Source organism: Corvus moneduloides, chromosome Z, assembly GCF_009650955.1.
Source record: "Corvus moneduloides isolate bCorMon1 chromosome Z, bCorMon1.pri, whole genome shotgun sequence".
Lineage (NCBI taxonomy): Eukaryota > Metazoa > Chordata > Aves > Passeriformes > Corvidae > Corvus > Corvus moneduloides.
In genome coordinates this window covers 35,506,600-35,527,198 of record NC_045511.1, presented here as the reverse complement: position 1 = coordinate 35,527,198, position 20,599 = coordinate 35,506,600, and the positions used below count along the sequence as shown (strand labels likewise).

The window sequence follows — 20,599 nt, the reverse complement described above, 5'->3', positions numbered from 1 at the left end:
TCAGATTAACTGCATTTACCTAACTTCATGTTGTACAATGCTAAAGTATAACTAATACTTAAAATTTACATGTACAGCAGTTTTTAAAGAGAACACTAAATTCACTTCTTATATACCAGTGTTTTAATTTGTGATGACTCCTACTCTCATCTCACTTTAAAGGAGGAGTACTTTCTGACTTGCACATTGCTTTTCACATCAAAACCAGTAAATTTTGTGTTTTCTCAGATTAATTGCTTCCTTTCGCTTCCTTTTCTATTCCTTGAAGATCTAAAGACTGTATCAAATACAAAGGACCAACTTTTCTACAAAAAATAAAGCTTCTTGAATACATTTATTTCAACCTGGTAAAATGTGCAATTAAAAAGGTAGTATTGTTACATTAATCCTCACTGTCTACTTAGAGAATGCTGCATGTAATAAAAGGAAAAGAAAAAGAGATAAAGTTTTTGTTGCTTTTGTATTACTTCTACAGGAAGAAAGACAACAAGTAGCTCGTCAGAAATTACGTATTTTACAATGCAAATATGATGAATTTGTGCACTTCCTTCCTCTCTACATAGATCTGCAGGCTTCCACAGGTACTGCCAAGTGAAAACTCACAAAGATAACTTGAAAAGTACACCTAGATAACTTCTGCTTTCTAGACAAAAAAGCAGTCTGATGCGTAAACAGCAACTGATCCAATACTCACCTTGTTGATCTGCCTCTGCATTTCGTGAAACCAGAGCACTAATTGCTGGGAATGTAATGCTTGACATCGCTGCTACAGCTCCCGCGGCCCACATCATCCTGTGTTAAATACATAATTCGGATTAAAAGTGAGACTGCCCTTATAATTACTCCCCATACTCCCAAAGAGCCACAAGGGCACCCTTATTTAACACTTAATGCCCTTTCAAAATGTTTTTATTAAAATACCTAGAGACTGGAAATTATCTGGTTATCTTCCTGCTCCCCTCCCACATATTATTCTGAACTTGTTGGAACAGAAGCACATTGGATTTGAGTCTATCCTAGCAGAGAAAAAGACAGGAATGGGAGTGAAGTAGGCTTTCAAAACTTTCCAAACGCTGTACAAAAGAACAATTTCCCAGGGTGTCCTAATGAGGCAATTCTCTAGCTTCTGAAACTACTGACTGGGAAGTGTTCTGATGAACAACAAGCACTCATCCTTCTAAGTAGGACTTCCTCCTTGGTAAAGCAGAAGTTGTTCAAGCTTATGGTTCTAGTTGTCTCCACTTACATACAGTTTTTCCAACAGAAGAAACTCTAGACAGTTTCTAAGACCAAATATAATTAGAGTAGGAGAATATGTTAGAAAAACAAAAACAAGTATAGGTCCAGTACCTAATGGATAAAATAGCTCTAGTGGAATTACTAGACAGAACATGCTACTTACTAGCTTGTGAGTTCAAGTAAAAGTTTTAACCACATTCATAGACTTAACACTCAGTGGACCAAAATGTTGCCAAGACTCCCTTTGCAAAAGGGCTGTATGTACAGGAAATTCTACCACTCCTACATATGCAAAATACAGACCAAATTTTGGTAGTGTAATGAAAATGGGAATGCTTATTTCACAGAACACTTAAATACCCATGACAACAAAATTAAATAGTAGCAATTCTTGGAAAAAACCCTTTCAGTTCCTTAACAGATGTGTCCATACCAAAATGTATGCTTACCAAGGCTGAGATCCAAAACCATACCAAGCCAGCTGAAAGATCTGAAAGCCAAGGCCGAGGAGAACTGTGTTTTTGTTCCCTATAGATCTCATCAAGATACTGAGACACACAGTCTGCAAAAGAAATTGGTTCAACCAAAAGTTGTTTTTAAAAGTCAGACTGCTAAAGTAATTTCTCCCATGCACAGTAATTCAGAAGACCTTTCAAATAATGAGGAAATTAATACCATTTGTCATCTTACTTCCCCTGTATGAAGTCCAAAATACAGGTAAGTAATTTCAACATGTAATGCACAGGTATTCTTAATTCTTAAAGGGCTACTGCTTTGGGACATCAAGAAGCATACATACTGCCTTCTCTATGTGCATTAGATGACAGTGTCTATTTCCAGTGTAAACAGGCTTTCATTTCCACCTCTACAAAGCCATTTTATTACAGACTAGAGTGTTCCCCAAAATAAAAGCTGTTACCAAGCTAAGATAGTGCAGGCTGGACATGACTTGAATTTACCAGTATCTAGAAATACTAGAGAAAAAAAGACTACTAGCTCAGAAAAAAGTAAACTCCTTAGGTAATTTGAATTATTATGCAAATTTACATTTAAACTTACAGGTAAATCTTGCTGCTTTGTCATCTTCATCATACACACTGAAATTTGGCCAAGGCTGGTTCCCAGGCACCATTAATTACATTTTCTACTGACTAAAGCTTTACACCACTGATACAGCCTTTTCATTTGCACATGGAAGCTAATCCTAACCAAAGATCAGTGTTTCTCTTTGTTAGAACTGTTACTTCTAAGGGGGAAGGAGATCCCAGTTCAGATACAACAGCAAGACACTCAGGGCAAAAAGCAGACACTTCCTAGTAAAGCGAAGTCGACATGGACACTTGACTCAGTTAATGGAGGACAAACTTTCCTTAAAAGGAGAAACTCACCAATGCTTCAGTGAAAATACAGAGAAAAGGAACCAAGACTGCAAAGCAGAATACACCTCCTCTCTTGTCTTGTCTCTCTTCCTGATTGTATTGGGTCTGGCTGAGATGGAGTTAATTTTCCCGTAGCAGCCCTCACAGGTCTGTGCTTTGTGTCCATAGCTGGAAAGGTGTTGACAACACACCAGTGCTTTGGCTACTGCTGAGCAGCGCTGGCAGAGCACCAGTGCTCTCCCTCAACATTCACCCACATCAACAGACTGGGAACGGGCAAGATCCTGGGAGGGGGCACAACTCAGCCAGCTGACCTAAACTGACCAAAGGGATAACTCTTTCCATATGACATCAGCTTGGGTATAAAAGCTAAGGAAAGGAGGAGAAATGGGGCATTTGTTATTTATGGTCTTTGACTTTCAGAAAAAGTGGTACATGTGCTGAAGCCCTGCTTCCTGGGAAGCAGCTCAACACTGCTAGCTGATGGAAAGCAGAAAACAAACCTTTTTTTACTTCCCCTCTTTGCTTGTGCATACCTAAACTTTTGCTTTTACTTTAATAAACTGCCTTATCTCCACCTAGTTGGTTTGTACCTCAATTTCTCTTCCCTGCCTGGCTGGGAAGGGGAATGCTGGAGTAGCTGAGTGCAGTTGGCATCCACCTAAGGTCAGCCACCCACCCCAGCTTTCTTGCTTTTCATTTTTAGTCTGAATGCTACATAGAAAAAACCACAGTAATTCTACCTTCATGTATTCAGTTCTTTCTGGAGATATCCAACATGCCAACACAAATCAATATTTATGAAGCAAAGATTATGTCAATAAGCAAAGATTATTTCAGTAAGCTGTACTCTTCAAAGAACTCAAAAATCAATAGGTTTTTCTCATTTTAATACTGAAAATTATAAACCAGAAGGGAAGCCATCTTAGAGATTTTTAGCAAAAATACTGGTCTGCATAAAGTATGACTGGCAAATGTGAGTGCACACAACAGCCTCAGAACAAACCACAGCACGAGGATTAAAATAATGACTTGAATTGCTAATGAAGGCCACAACTGACACCAGTAAAACTGGTAAACATTGATGAATGTGTTCATATCAAAATAGTAAGACCTTCATTCTGCTAAGAATGGCAACAAGGTTAGAACATACTCTCTATGCCATTCCCCTGCTCGTTACCGAAACAGGAAGACAAACTGTATCCATAAAGATACCAAAGATCTTATCATAAAAACTCTTTGATTTACAAAAGACATAAAGGATCTGTTGAAAAATCAACACATTATTGCCAATTAAGAAATATGACAAGAAGATACTAAGGCCTCACAGCTCCTCAGCCTCCAAGCTGAGGAGTAACTCTGGAAAGATCAGGTCTTGCTCGTATGCAGGTTTGATAGGAGAAGCCAATTGAATAGGTGCAAGTAGCATGACTTTTATTTAAAATAAGGCATTTTCCTTTCAGAATTCCTCTCATTTAGTAACAAATTTCCTGCACCATTTTTATGATTTTAAGTCAGAATTCCAGTGAATTTACTGATCCAAGTTTAGCAAATTTTGTTTTTCTGATGTCCAGATCCAGTATTTCTAAGGAAAGCTGATACAAAGCAAGAAATTTACACAGGCTGTATCACGAATACAACGTTTAGTGAATGCAAGATACACTGGCCTATTAGAGCATATAAAAAGTTTAAGACAAGCTTAAACGAAGCACCATAAAAGAATAAAGCTTACCTGAGCTATTATGGACAGAATGCCCACCACAGCTATAAATGCTGCAATGCTAGCAGATCCAAAGCCTATAATCTGTAGAGAAGCAGAAATTGCGTAAAACAAATGCCGAACACAATCCAGGACAATTACTAGCAGTGAGTATCTTCTCAACGAAAGCACTCATCCCTGCTTGTACTCTAGATCTAAACAGGATCCACACAGGAAGTGTCCACTTTGAAGAATAATCCTTAACTTGACTCTTTGCCAAGAAAACTATAAGGAAAAAAAAACCTGCCTTAAAAGAAGGAGACAGAGGAAGTCATGGATCTAGAAACTGAAGTTCTCTATCCCTCCCACAAACGCCATAGGTCTTCAACAGGCAAGATCCTTGAGACAGACCCAGAAACTGCTGCACTGAATGAGAACCAAGGCCTGCTTAAGGTTAACATGTGCTTAAGATATTGCAGGGTTTATACATCAGGAGTCAAGTGCTACTCATTTCTTGGCTTAGCAAAGCACCCTGCCTTTAATTTTAACGCTTTACTTTGCCAGAAAGCAGGTCTCTGAGCAAAGTCTGTAACAAAAAAGAGGTCATAGGGAATACTTATTTAAACATCCTTAGTAAGATGTGAAGACACCAACATTTACCTGTCTCAAGTACAGAAAGAAACTAGAATACTGGCCAGCCTCAGGCAAATATGAGAGCAACACTGTAATGCAGATTGGGAGAACTGTAGGATCTTTTCTAACCTTCTTCAGAGACTGTAAAAAAAAAAGAACAAACCAGGTATTGAAACATTTGTACAAACTCTAATGAAAGCATAAAGAAAGAAGGTAGATTCCCTTTTTTGTGCATGCATACACATCAGAACAATTACACATGGAAATTGTTAAGCTGAAACTTAAGTCACACACAATCTCATTACAGTTCGGGGGATCCAACTCTTTGGCAAAGCTTCCATTAAGACTTTTGAAGCTACTGTTCAGTGCCAAATCAACTATTCCCCAAAAACAGTATTACGTAATAGTAAGGGAAATGCATAATGTCTTCCAATGGATTTCCATAATAATAATTTGTTTTGAAAGATGCTAGCAAATAATATACATTTCTTACAATTGTTCACTGATCATATTATTTACTTTAAGGAACAAATAAATTGTGGAAAACAAATTCTGTAACTGCAGTTTTTCGAGCATGTCATTCATCTCTCAATATTCAAAAGCCGTTCCCAGCAGGATGGATCTCATGAAGAAAAATCACTCCTCCTTTTCTTAAGATACTAAGGTGTAACAAAAATGTAAGTTATCTGAGTAAGTGAACAAGACTGCATGGTATGTTTTAGCCCTTCCTATACATGCCTATAAAAAAATCAGGCTTTATAGATCCATTCTCTATTAGAAAGAAATCACATATAACCAAAAGTGGAAATCAAGAGTGGGGAAGACACTGCCAGAAGTACAATTATAAAGTGAATATGTAAAGCATTAAAATACTGGCTTTTGAGGTGTAAGAATTCAGCATTTCTCTTTGCAATAAAATAGAGTACGTAAGTTAGAAAAGTAAAGTATTGTCCCTTTGGATTTCACACCAAACATTATTTTCAAATCTAGAATTATTTAATCCACAAAGTTTGGTTTGATTTAGTTTTTTAAATGTAGTTAGATCTTTACAGGCAAGAGCAGAGAACAGAGACTATGGTATACGGCAGTCAAGGTACTAGTAAGATTGAAGATTTCTCAAGTTTACAAACTGCAACTAATAATTATTACTCATTAATCATCAAATATTTAATAATTACTTATTGAAGTGCATCTTACTGCAAAAGGATCTGCCTGTTCCCATGATATAGATGATCCCCACGAAGCAGGTCTTATTTTTTCTGGCAGAGATTCTGGTACAGCTATCAGGATGAAGCAGATGTCCACAACAGCCACCAGCGTGGCCACCAGTACAACCAGACTATCTCCGTAGCTGGCAGACAGGTATGCTCCAATGGCAGGACTAGTTACCAAACTTGCTGCAAAGGTGGCAGATACCTATGTACAACAACAGTTTACAAACTCATCAAAGTGGTTATTCTGCCATTACAGAAAAATGAAGTAACTTGCCCACCACCACCACCCCTCCCCAAAAGTGTGATTTAAAAAACACAGCAGTAAAAATTCAAGTAAAAAACCCAAACCAAACATAAAAAAATTAAATAAACCACACATCATTTATGACAGTAAACATGGGCCCAAAATAAGTTTCCATAGCCTCCTCAACAGCACACCATACTAGACAGGATTTGCAATCCAAAATCAGGTTTGGCTCAAAGGAAAACAGCTCTTACTTTCAAATAGACTGAAATCTTTGTTTTCTAATTATGAAGTGATTTGACTGAAAAAGTTGTCTGTACATTTAAATGCTTGCCTAAATGAAGTCCAAAGGCTGAGGACATCTACCAATGGACCTCCAAAACCTAAAGTAATATAGATATTAGGAAAGTAAACTAAGCAGGAATTATTTTAGCATTGAAAGGGCTAGTTGGTACTAACTAAATTATTTTCCTCATCTTTTGATAATTAAGAAAGGTCATGACTAAGTTACTAAAAATACTGTTTTATGTATTTTCATCCTTCCTCACTGTTCTGACTTTGGAAAAAGCCATTCCATACTAAAAAGAAGTCACATGAACTTGAAGTACAACTTACAGGTGACGGAAAACTATTGCTAGATTACATTACCTGCATTGTCTTTAACATTTAATGTTTTGTTTGCAAAACTTAAAAGACATTCTTTCTTACACATGCCCCCTATGCAAGTTGTCAAGTATTTTTTTTGTTCCCATAAGCACATAGCACTCTGTTCACTGTCTGAACTCTAACCCAGTGTCTTGAGCCATGGTTCATTCCTTTATCAACATCTTTACATTAATCAGGAAACAATCTGTACATCAAAACACAAGTTCAATATGAAGGTCATAATCTGGCCTTCTTCCCAAGGTGAGCATATCTTACCAGTCCATAGGCTGTAGTTCTTTCATGTTCTTGTGTTACATCAGCTACATAGGCAAATATTACAGAAAAGGTAACAGAAAATATTCCAGATACTGAAATCATAGCGAAGTACCACCTAATAATTTAAAAGCAACAATTAGAGAGTTTGAGCTAAGATCTCTTGCTTTTTATCTTACTCATCAGCAAGTTTGCGTTTAAGCGTAAAAGGGGTGTTCCAAGAGAACTAACACAGAACTTTAGTGAAGATGAATGAATGAATAAATGACTGTGCAGTCTCACTTAAATACTAGAAAACAGCATTTTAACTTTTTTATATTCCTCTGTTTATTTTACATCAGCCTAAAAGAATAAGTGGCCCCTTGAGGACATGGTACCTATAGATTTTTACACACTCAAGTTTAAGTTATGAAAAATGAACTTAGAAGTCATTTCGTCAGCCAGTTAAGGAATAAACTATCATATATATAATGCTGTGGGAGCTGAATTCTGAATGCATTCAGTGTACACAAACTTCTTTTGTAATTCTTCCAAGTTTCACAATTAATGTAAATGAAACTGAAATCTTACTTAGCAGTATTGACTTGGTCTCAAAGTCCTAACGAAAGAGTTAAAAGATCTCACGTGCAACAATTATACTTTTCTGTGGCAAATAGATGGTAGGCTCATTTAGCTTTAAAACATCTTTACTACTGTCAGTCACCAAGGGAAAAAATTAACAGCTGATCTTAAAACAGAGTTAGACAGGATTATCAAATCCTTGCAAGTACTGTTTTACTTGTGTGACTATAGTTCACATTCCATTATTTCTACTTCTAGGATACATGGTTTGAACACATCTTGAACAGAAAAGCTCCAGAGTAACACCAACATGGTCTTGAAAGGAAAGATGCTTTCTTCTTGTCTTACTGTCTCTCTTCCATTTCCCCAAACTACTCCTCTGATTGAACATCTGCTCTCCTGACAAGCTTGCTACTGCAGTTTGTACCACTTACCATGGGCTTATTCGCATTAATGGAATTGGGACACAGGTGAAGAAAACTGTAAGAAGAAGAAAAGATTTCCTTCCCCAAGCATCTGAGAGAGCACCTATTAGTGGAGCACTGAGAAAGGACAAAAAACCCTGTGACAGAAGAAAAACAATTAATATGTCTGTATCTACATTTCCAAGGCTCACTTTATCTACAATACACGAAAGGAAAATTTAAAGTTGATTTACAATTAAACACAGAAGTTGTAGATAACTGAAAATGTACACAATTTGTTCTACAGTCTAATTTGCTGTGATTCTGATGGTTTGTGCTTCAAATCTATTAAACCTGAGTGAATTTAAAAAAAAGACAGCATAGATTTTTTCAAGATCCATTTGATTCGATATAGAAGTAATACAGACTGCAAAATCTTCTTTAAAATCTCCAAAATACAGTCTAGTTCCACAAAAGACACTATCTTAGCCTCTATCAAGAGATTCAGTGCTAGATTTCAAACCCAAGTTGCCCTCTAATCTGGACTGTCCCAAGGGAAAGTTTTGGGTAACGTAACCACTCTCTGAAACAAATTTAACAGAACACTTGCTGCTTTATACTACATATTTATCGCATATTCTGTACAGTGCAAGAACTATGAAGACCATTTGAGCAAGTCTGACAACTTGAGATCATGGGACGCTATAATGAGATTCTCATGGAGAAGGTCAGACTCACATGTACAGTAAAAACAGAAGGAATTGACTAAGGAGCAAATACTAGATTTTCCAAAATTTCCTAAAGTCCTAGAACCTAGGTCTCAAATCTGTTCTATTACACAGGAGAATTAAAATAAGTAAAGGATTTCACGGGTTTGTGAAACAAACTGGGAACTGGGAAACAGTTCCTCTGAATTAGTACATTCTTCACTTATGAATTCAACTCTGCCGAGAGTCCAAACATGAGTAAATGCATGGTTCTGTAAGCACCTTAACACACTGGAAGTCTACTCTGGCTAACTTTAGCTTACCTCTCTTATTCAAATATAGTCACAAGTTTAACATAGGCGTACAGACTGCTGTACTAAATAACTGTTCTGCTAAATCCTTACAACAAACTGATTTCAACATTTCAAGTAAGGAGACTGAGAACAAAAGCCATAAAGCCAGACTACGAAATCCTCAGAAGGACATATGTCTTACTCAGTTGAAATTAATGTTTCTGCTCCTTAGAATCAGATTTCAGTACCATATGAACTAACATATTTTGCAATCACCAAAGACACTTCCGATGTTTCATAAACAAAATTTTAAAGAAAAAAGAATGGACGTACAAGCTCCTCCATTTACTACACCTGTTAGAGCAATCCAAACGTTCATGACATTAATGCACTTTTCTACAGATATCCTCTGTACAAAATCTATGGGAACCCCTCTATTTACTACTATTTATACACAGTTACATTGCACTGTGAGTGAAAAACTTGAAAGAAAACAGGAAGAGGAACATGAACTTTGTTTTTCTATGAGAACAATGAGAAGATAACTTCCTCTTTCAGTCTGAGATAAACCAACACCCTGAGTGCATTGTGTTCTGCCAATCCACCATAAAAGACAGCAAGACAGCAAGTCAGTCCTAAAGACATCATGTTCTTACAACTAAAAGCAATGCTTTACATTTGTTACAGGACATAAAGATAAGTAATTTCTGAGTGCTATAAATTATCTTAGTCATAAGTTACAGCAAGAGCTTTGCAGTCTCTCAGTACAATAGTTATCAAAGAAAAGACTTTACATTAGTTATCTTAGAAAACTCTTGCAAGCTTTTTTTGTGGCCACAATCCAGCATAATCACAGCGTGAATGCAGTGGTGTAAGTAAGCTATAAGCTGTCCTGAATATCTTGAGGATCATAGAATGTTAAAAGAGTTGATGAAAAAAGGTCCAGTAAATAAAACCAACCTGATGAAAATTAGCTCTTAGGCCACATTTTAAGACAAAATCCCAGTGTTTAAGTGCTTCATTTTCTATCTCAATGGTATCATCATGGTTGCATTAATTTGCCTCTGATATAAATCATTTAACATTAGGAAGCAGACAATAAAAACCTAGCTCTATTCTCAGACAGATCCTTATCAAGATTACAATAGCTACAAGTGGTACCTATTCAAATGAGAGGAATTTAAATTTCTGAGAAACATTCCATTTGTTTCAAGATGCTGCCACTTAGCAGTAGAACTTGAACTGAGCCCAAGAAAGAACCCCTACAGTGAAAAAAAGGGTTTAAAATTAACTACATTCTCAGTGTTTTGTATGTTGTTATTGAGAATGCAGGTGAGACAAGTTAAAATATGAGAACACACAGAATATTTAGGTCAGAGGTTTAAAAAAAATCTTACCTTAACACCTTGAATAAGACCATTCATTAAGAATGTATGATGGGGAAATGTTTCATGTAAGACCTGATGGGGGGGGGGGGAAAAAGCATTATTTTCATCAGAAGAGACAGGAGAAAGTTGATTCCCAGTTTAAATTTGATTTGTAAAACAGGATAGCTCTATGAGGACTTGTTAAGAAAAAGTATCCCATCCCAAAATAAAAACTAAAAGAAGAATAAAAAAAACCAAAACCCAAACCCCTGGAACAAGCAGAAAAAAAAAGTATCTTCTACCTCTTTTCTGTCTTCACAAGAAAATGGAAACAAGATTTAAGATCAATTTATTGGCATAAATTCCTCTGCTGGCAAAGACTGTAATGCAGAGATAGTCTGGGACACTTTGCTCAAAAAGAGGATCAATGTAAGCAAAAACCATCTCCAAGTGGTACAAGTCACAAAATTTTTACGCAGGTAATTCCTTCAAGAGGTTGACTCAAACATCGTTGATATTTAGGAGTGAAAATGAGATTCAGCTAACTTGCACTGATGAGGAAAAAACAGTGCTACATTCACAATGGAACAAATAGCAGCTATTAAATAGCCATACAGTTAGAAACACCTCCAATTAACAAGCAGATGCTTAAAAATACCAGCAAGAATTCTGAGTGTTTAAATACAGCTACGAATTCATGTAAGGTGCTTTACCAGCAGTCTTAATTCAAGGGCAAGAATGTTAATCTACGCTAAACAGATTTACCATAAATATGCAAGAGAGTTAAGGGGCCTCAGAGGCGCTACCAGGTTGACTAAAAAAAGTTATTGTGATGTTCAAAGCACGTATGCACAAAAATTTACATTCAAACAAAATTCACATTAATTTGCTCCTGATATTTATAAATAAGTGCCACCAACTACAAAAATTACTTACATGTATACTGAGAAAGTGTCACTGAAAAGTACCAGCATTATTTTTCTAGGAAGACTGAGATTCTCAAATCATAGGTTTAATAAAAGTGGTGATTCTCATATTAATTATTGGGCAGATAATTCTCCTTATTTACATCACTTTTCCCTTCTGGTATCGTATTTTGGTTAGATATTTGAAACAAATTTTCACCTATTAGAACAGTAATCTTATGATACTAATTAAGGAAAAAAAAAGTCAGTATTCAAATTACAGATCTAAAGCAGGTGTCTTCTAAGTTAAAGGAAAAAAAATAAACCAAAACAAACAAAAATAGGAAACTCAGAGAGTCAAATCTAATTACCTGTCAACTGTTTTCTAGTATTTTTTCCTGAAAGACAACCACTTAAGTTCAAGTTTTCGAGATTAACCTGTTACTTTATAGACAAGAGAAATGCAAGTTGACAGAATGGTAGAGGGAACTGCTATACTCAAGTTCTACCAATAGATACATATTCCAAAAAAATACGTATTGAAGACAGAACGTGTCATTAAGTAATTAATATTGCTTATGGTAATTTTCTAACATTGGCATAAAAGTCCATAAATAAAAGTAATGTCCATAAGCTTTGGGCAGTCTTTGACCAGAACAGCCTTTGTGTGCTTTATAAACACCTTAAATCTTTTCTTCTCCAAGTATAGTGTCAAGTAACAAACAGTACAGCTTTGCTGACATATGTCAAAAGAAGTGAAAAAGCAATTTAAAGAATGAACTTTAAATAATCTCAGCTCTTAAAAATACACACGATGTATTTTCATAGTATACAACATTTTAATTAGATTGAAAGTTGACAATGACCTGCAGAATCATGAAAAAAACACAAGAATTGAGTAACCACAAGCTTTGACCAACAGGCCAGCCATTTCCATTTCTGCCCTTCCTACATGACAAACCTGCTTGAGCAGAAGTGGGCAGCTGGCACTTCAAAGGCTGACCTTTGCTCAGAAGAAATCTCTACATGACTTCTAATACTGCTGCCTGATAACCAGGCCAATGTAAGCTACCACAAACACATCATAAGACAGAAAGGTGCACAGTATCAAACCAGACTTGAAATTATATATACCCAACAGCAGACTTTCAGTGCATGCAAAGCTGATTACAAATAAAGATGAACACCCTCAACCATGGACCTATTCCAATTGGAGTATACTACTGGAAAACTATTGAAGAACCCACCTAATATACAGTATTATTAAAATGGGTGGGGGTTTGCAGATCTGTAAGAATTATAATTTGCACATTTATCCTTTTAAAAGAGAAGTGTCAAACTTGGGCCAGTTGAAATTGAGCACTTTGGTTAAGGAAAAAAGCAAAGAAAAAGAAAATATAAGAAAGACCACACAGTAAGCTTCCCCGTATTTTGACACCAGGAAGACAAGATGTCAGGACAGTCATTTTGTGAGACACCTGCTTTATGGAAATGTGTTAACTCTTTATGTGAACTTTTTTATTACTAAGTTATGTTAAGAAGTTCAGTGACTGTCTTTGGAAAGGTTAGACAAACACATTCCAAGAGTTATGTACATTATTTTATTTGTAGTTTGGAGAAGGAAAGAAATTAACTCTTTCGATCCCACAAAACTTTGCCTGCCATGTATTCAAAGTGGTCTCAGATACCAGCTGATGAAAACCTGGACTAATAGACCTCTTGCAACTGCTCCTAGTCAGGCCCTACTAAAATAAATGAGATCCATGTCTTCAAACATATCCTATTACCAAGCACTCAAATTTTCTGTTCATCTGGAAAATAACCAGAGCAGATTAAATACTTATGAAATCAATTTCTTACATGAATGCCTTTACATTTTACTGTAAACTATATGCTGGCAGAACAGTCAGCCCACAGAAGTATACACAGTTAACAAAGGGTTGCATAGTTTATTCACTTGTTACAACAGGAAGATGAGTTGAACTACGAAGACTTTAAAAAGCCAGAATTTGCAGAGATACTTGTGATCAATAGACTAAACTGGTGTCACTCTAAAAGGCAAATAAGAGTTAAAGACTAGTACAGAAGAGTTAATTTATTTTTCCTCATCTTATAGTCTTTCAGCAGTCCAGATCTCAGGTGTTAAGGCTTCTGGAATTCAGATAATGAGATACGCACTAATGTAAAGCAAATTAAATCCCAAATCCCTAGGAATTAGCAAATTAACATTTGTCACTATCACCAAGATTAACAGTTGATGAATGATACTTACTGTTAGCATTGGAGTTGTCAAGAGCCCCCAGGCAAAGAATTCTAGAAATATGACCACCACGGCATGGTATACACTTGGCCGACCGATACCCTGTTGCTAAGAAACAAAAACATATGCAGTGGTTGTACCCACCCGGGTCGTTACATAAGCAAGTATCTCTTGCAAACATGTTTTGAGCATAACCAGTTTGCATGACCTATTAACCAAGCCCTTGGGAACAACAATAAGCCAAACAAGCAAGGAGAAACTGTTCTGTATTACAAAACAATTAAAGACCTCTAGGGAACTTGAAAAAGTTTATTCCCTTGAACACTTGCTGACTGAAAACAATTATTTACCCTATTCCTGACACTGCGCTGTACTGCTCTCACCTCCAACATGCCTTTAGGCTTCCTCCCCCTCGAGCATTATTCACAACCCTTCCACAACAGGGTGACAAATGCTTGCTGCTTCCTCTGATGCCATGACGGTTTTTTGCCTTTTCTCTTATACCCTTTTTATATACCTTTTCATAGCTTTTTGTATTCTCAGTGGTTTTTAGCCTACATTCTTAGACTTACTTTGTTAAGTCAGGAGACTGAACATCTTAGAAGCCCCAGACACCAAGGTTCTCTCCAGAACACATTCTGTAAACTAAGACAGAACCATCCAGGAGAAGGCTCCTTGGGGAGGGGGGCTCACTCGAGCCTCTCATTGGGGAATCTTTGATAGATATGCTAATTAGTAAGACCTATAATGTTATACCCTATCTATTGTGGGTGTGCACTGCAGTGTGCTTTTCAGTGCATTCCACCTGGACGTGGTGCACCTAAAGATCCTTAAAATAAATACTGAGGTAAAACTCCTTTTTCCCTTCTAACCATGCTTGATTCTTGATTCAAGACCAGGAAAAGGCATCACTTCCACAAGTGACAACAAGACAGATCCACTTTATTAAGTCACAGCGTTGTTTCAACAAAACTATGACAATGTCCATAATCAGAAGAGCAACAATTTTTGTATTTGAAAATGCCAAAATATGAGAAAATAAGGATCTGCTTATGTCATCTGTACAACTGTTTTCTGTTGATTGCTGACCAATTGATTCTATGCTTGTGTCTGCAAACACAGACTACCGACTGAGGAACTATTCTACTGGTCAACAAGTAATTCCAAAAAGAATTAGCAAACTATCAAAGTACTCATGACTCTGTGAAACTGCTGCCACTGAAGATCAAAGGACTTGATCCCAGATGAGATTAATGAAATCTTTTTATTTAGATGAAATGGACAGAAACCCTTGGGAAAGGCATATTTAACCAGAACTGCTGCTTGCTTGCTTGCTTTCTTCCCAGAAGAGATTTAAGCAGAGGTGCTGAACAATCTAGTGGCCTTCGGTACAGTGACAGCAATGGCTGATAGGGGGAGACTGACAGGTGTCATTTACATAGACTTCTGTAAAGCCTTCAACGCAGTTCCACATGACAACCTCATCTCCAAAGAGGAGGCACATGGATTTGAAGTGTGAGCTATTGGGCAGATAAGGAACTGGCTGGATGAATGCAGCCAGAGAGTTGTGGTCAATGGCTCTGTGTCCAGGTAGAGGCTGGTGACGAGTGATGTCCCCCAGGGCTCTACTCTGGGATCAGTGGTCTTCAGTATCTTCACTGATGACACAGACAGTGGGACTGAGGGCAGCCTCAGCAAGACTGCAAATGGCACAAAGCTGTGCGGCACACTTGACACAACAAGAGGACAGGATGCCATCCAGAGAGAGCTGGACAAACTTGAGAAGTGGGCCCATAAGAACCTCATGAAGTCTTAACAGGTCTGGGTTCAAGGTGCTGCACCTGGGTCAGAGCAACCCCAGACATGAGCACAGACCGAGAGAAGAACTATAGAGCAGCCCTGAGGAGGACTTGGGGGTTCTTGTGGATGAAAAGTTGAACATAAGCCAGCAATGTGCACTCACAGAGCCTAGAAGGCCAACTGCATCCTGGGCTCATTAAAAGCGTGGCCAGCAAGTGAAAGGAGGGGATTTTTGACTCTCTACTCTGCCCCCATGAGACCACACCTGTAATACTGGGTCCAGCTCTGGAGCCATCAGCATGGAAAGGACATGGACCTGTTACAGTGGATCCGGATGAGGCCACAAAGCTATCAGAAGGCTGGAGCATCTCTCCTATGAAGACAGGCTGGGAGCGCTGGGGCTGTTCAGCCTCCAAGCAGAGAAGAGAAAGCACCAGGGAGACCTCACTGTGGCCTCTCACTGCTTGAAGGGGTCTTTTTAAAAAAGAGTGACTTTTAAAAAAAGGAGAGTGACTTTTTACACAGGCAGAATGCGATAGGAGAAGGAGAATGGTTTTAAATGAAAAGAGGAGAGATTTAGATTAGATATTGAGAAGAAATTCTTTACTCAACAAGTAGTGAGGCACTGCAACAAGTTGCCCAGAGAAGTTGTGGATGTCTCATACTTGGAAGTGTTAAAGGCTAGACGGATGTGGCCCAGAGCAACTTATCTAGTGTGTGGAATCTTTTCCACTGGTGCAGGGGGTTGGAATTAGATGATCTTCATGGTTCCTTCCAATCAAAAGCATTCCATGATTTTTTCACTTCTAACTACCCCTTGGCATAGTAACTGTTTTACATAGTTTCTGTGTTCTAAAATTACCCTTTGCCTTTCCCACAACAACTGTTCTGCAAAAGACTGTTTTTCAGTGTTTCCAGCCAATCCAAAGCCATTACGCTTCAACAGAAGAGTGCAATTTAATAATGCAGAATTCAGTTGAAAGGACATTATCCAGTGATAAGTATCAACCTGACTCATTTCAGGAATTGGAGAGCAGGGCAAGTGTGAAACTCAGGTTCTCCCACTGAACCCAAAAAAGTCAAGACAATCTATGATGAACATAGAACACAGACACCTATGGTGTTTCTCCCCGGCCCAAAAATTTTCATCCAAATGGTAGAAATCACATTTTGAAAATGCTTGTATTACAAGACTCATTTAAGCTTACTGTCTATAGTAAAAACTTTGAAGAAATTCCTATTGTTTAAATAGTAAATGCATAAATCTCTAAGAATTTTTAGGTCTGTCAGTTTATCAAAACCTGTAGCAACAGTGTATTCTAGTTACTAAGATTCAATTTATTTTCTACATTGCAGCTTGCTTCAAAGCATGCAGATTTGAAGAAAACAATTCTCTTTCTCCTGGGAAACAATATAATATCACAGATCAAAGACTATCTCTGGAAGGCTGATAATTTTCAAGCATTAACATTTCTCCATAGGTTATCATGCAATTTTTAATTTCTAAATAGTAAAGATTGCAAAGGCTAGAGGGGTAAAAAAAAAATCCTCCTCATATAAGAAGTCTGTAAGTACTTCTATATAAGCTAATAGGATAACAATTTTATGAATTTTTTTTGCCAAGCCATATGCCACTTAACACCAATTACAATGAAGTCTGAAGACCCCTTCCAAAGCAGTTTCCTCTGAAAAAAGGAAATTTTACGGTAGAATAGGTAAGGGATGCCCCAGACCTTCTCCTGCCTCTATTTTACTTCCCTCACACCTTTTTATCACTAAGCAAGTTGCTGCACCATACATATCTGGTCTGCATTTAGCAAACATTTCTAATGCTACTAAAAATGAAGTTTTGGAGTGTTTGAGGTTTTTTAATAATGTTTCTATGACATACAAATTTGACCTGAGATTTATATGGTTTAGCAGAAAGATAATACATACTCAAAGACATGCATGAAGATTAAAACAGCCTGCATATCATTTCTAGCAGTATCATGCAGCTTACAGTTAGCTGCACTGACCTACTAAAAAAAACAGAAAACACCATAGTCTTTTTGATTCAAGCCATGACCTGGAAAAGTAAAATTCAAATCTTGAAAGGAACGTGTACCTGTTAAAACTAAGACAAGCATTATAGGTCAAATATACTAGCACTACCAATCTATGATCCACATAGACTGCAGTTGATGATTTTCAGTTTTCTTGACAGCGTACTAAATGCCTAGATTAATTAAAAAACCACAGATGCAAAAAACTGCATTGGAAAACTGAGATCATGAAACCAGGAAAATTCACTATCAAATGGACTGATGCAGACAGTTACTTCCGAATGTTCATCTTTTCTCTAGTTCCCAAATACTCTCTCACAGAAGCTTTCGATTTTTAATCAAGGATCAACTTATTTTTTAAGGAAAGAAAATAGTTTACGGTCTACAGACTAAAAGAAGCAGTAAGAACTCCTTACTTGGTTCAAAATCAGTTTTCTAAAAACACCTCACACTTGCCTTTACCATGAAGTTGTATCAGAAGTACTGGGTGTGGCTCATTTCCACATTGGAAAACACCCTGCAACAAAACTCCACGCAATTTACATAAAGAACTTTGAGTAGGCAAAAACGGTTAAAAACTTTTAAACACAAGCACGTTCAGGCTTCTTGAATAAACAATATCAGAACAACCTACTGAATTCCTTATGATTAAAAAGATTTTAAAAGGATTTCAGAAATAGAACAGATATGGTCAACATACAAGTTGCTTGCATCGTTCACTGCCCTCGAAATTGAAGTGTTGTAAGTAAGTGCCCTCAGGAAAGCCTTAAAATTGTTATGGGCTTATTTTCTATTCACATGGATCATTTTCATGGGACAGACCTGTGTGTGGGTTAAGAAACTACATATGAACACTGCAACTGCCTTCAAATGCAGCTGTTTGTCAAGGTTTTATACTTGCACAATCATTACTGAGCAAAACATTACTTAATCTCAAATGCTTAACAATACGAGTTTGAGGCCACCCTTGTAAAATCTTAAGTCCTAGAAGTTCTAACAAAACATCTGTTATTTCTTCAGTTTTACACTTTTGCTCCTTCAATGCCTCTTTTCACTACCCAATTCCAAAAAAACATTTTTTCTTCTGTCTTTCCTCGAGTCAGAATAAACCCAAAAGTTAATTTGAAGGAAACTGGGAAGACTACAGGGAAGCAGTACAATTTCTTTTTCAAAGCAGAACAGCTGTTGAGTATTAATAAGTCCATGAAAGAATGTCAAAATGATAAACCCAGCTGGTAATAATTGCTCATAGAAAAGGATGGGGGGAAATGCAATATAGCATTAGTAAGAATACCTTAACTTAGACATCTTTCTGAAGAACAGCTAGTACAATTCACCCTAAAATACTCCACAGCAAGATGCAATCTTATAGCCAGTCCCAGGTCTACAGAGCAAAGCTAGAACTGGCACTATTTAGTTATTATTTATAGGTAACTGTTTATCTGTTAACTCAAAACTATAATGTAATAATTAAAATTGTTTGAATGCCTGCAAAAGCACCTCAACATCAATTTCAAGCATGCCTAACTATTTATTTCTCTGAAGAAATATGCTTATTTGAGAACAAAATCACTTCCCACTGTTCAAATCCTGAAGTCCTCTGGAGACTTCAGGACCTTTTTAAATTTTTCATAATTTGATGAGGGCCACACAATCCTGCTAGGCATATTAAGCAAAAGATTCAATTGGATAAATACAGCAGGCTTTTTTTCCTCCCATAAGGGTGAAGCAGCCGAGCTGGACATGAAGGGTTTGTTTCAATATCCAACTGGAAAAACCTTAAGCAACCTGCTCAGGCATCACAGCTGACACTGTCTTGAAGAGGAAGGTACTTCCCTAAAGTACCTTTCCAGTCACATAATCCTATTACCTCTCAGGCAGAAAACAACCAAACTCAAACTGAAGTTCTGAACTGACAAACCGTAGGAGCTTGCCTTTGTCCCCCTACACCATCCTCTGGGAAATTCTTTCCCACCAGGCAGTAGGGTCTCTCAGGAGAGCATACTAGTTGCTTGTTCTATTTGCAATACAGACATACCTTTGCAAAGAGCACCCACTGCCCTACAATATGTAAACCAACATTAAAATGCATTAGTGTGAGTTGTATTACCTTTTTTTTTTTTAAGTGTCTACAGAAACATTTTCCCCTATAAAGATCAACTGGTTCAAATACTCATTTTTTGTAGTACCACCTGTACTGCAGTACACGATGTCAACTCTGATATTTTCAAGAAAACAAAGAACTAAACTCACAGAATCAGTAAAAGACTTCAATAAACATGCTTTCATGTATGAATCATTCAGATCTCAAAGTTCATGACAAATTATAAAATTCATTTCCTTTACATATTTACCCCCACTACTATTTTGTTAGTTTCCCCCAAAATACAACCATTTCAAATGCAAACTTTTCCTGGTATGACCCCACTACAGGACTATTTAATCACTTTAGCTTATTCATGCACTAATATTATGCCACCAATCCATCTCACTACATGATGGATTCCCTTTCTTCCACACATATTACCCAGGTAGCTCTCTAGGCATATTGCATGTTTATCTCTTTCTAGTAACTATTCTCTTTAATTTTCAAACAGAAGTACTTTGGATCCACCTTAATTCCAACTGTTCACCACAAATGCTCTATTTGTTGGAACTGGCAAGAACTCAGTGCAAAAATACGTAGAACACAAGAGAAAGTGCTTTCCAATCCAGTACAGCATTTTAGGTATGCCTTGTAAGCTGCAATATAAATCATAATTAATTCAGATTATACACTGTCCAAACTTGTAGTTCAGTTGCAAACAAACACCTTAAGCAGATCTGTATCTGGACTGGAAGATCATGCATATTTTCTCAACAGAAAGCTGCGGTAAATCATATTGCACGTCTCGAGTATCAGAACCACAATTCATTCAAAATGGAAGAGCC

General features: G+C 37.1%; 1 protein-coding gene across 1 annotated transcript in view; it reads right to left on the bottom strand.

The window, feature by feature from the left end:
- LOC116437652 (hippocampus abundant transcript-like protein 1) overlaps positions 1-20,599 on the bottom strand; it is a 30,589-nt gene that overhangs the window by 4,356 nt on the left and 5,634 nt on the right. Inside the window, exons 2-10 of the mRNA XM_032095627.1 lie at positions 13,836-13,931; positions 10,689-10,751; positions 8,322-8,449; positions 7,330-7,444; positions 6,148-6,366; positions 4,978-5,091; positions 4,351-4,422; positions 1,689-1,801; positions 695-792 (exon numbers count right to left, since the gene is read on the bottom strand). Of these exons, the coding sequence (XP_031951518.1) occupies positions 695-792; positions 1,689-1,801; positions 4,351-4,422; positions 4,978-5,091; positions 6,148-6,366; positions 7,330-7,444; positions 8,322-8,449; positions 10,689-10,751; positions 13,836-13,931 (1,018 nt within the window). The remainder of the gene's footprint in view (positions 1-694; positions 793-1,688; positions 1,802-4,350; positions 4,423-4,977; positions 5,092-6,147; positions 6,367-7,329; positions 7,445-8,321; positions 8,450-10,688; positions 10,752-13,835; positions 13,932-20,599) is intronic.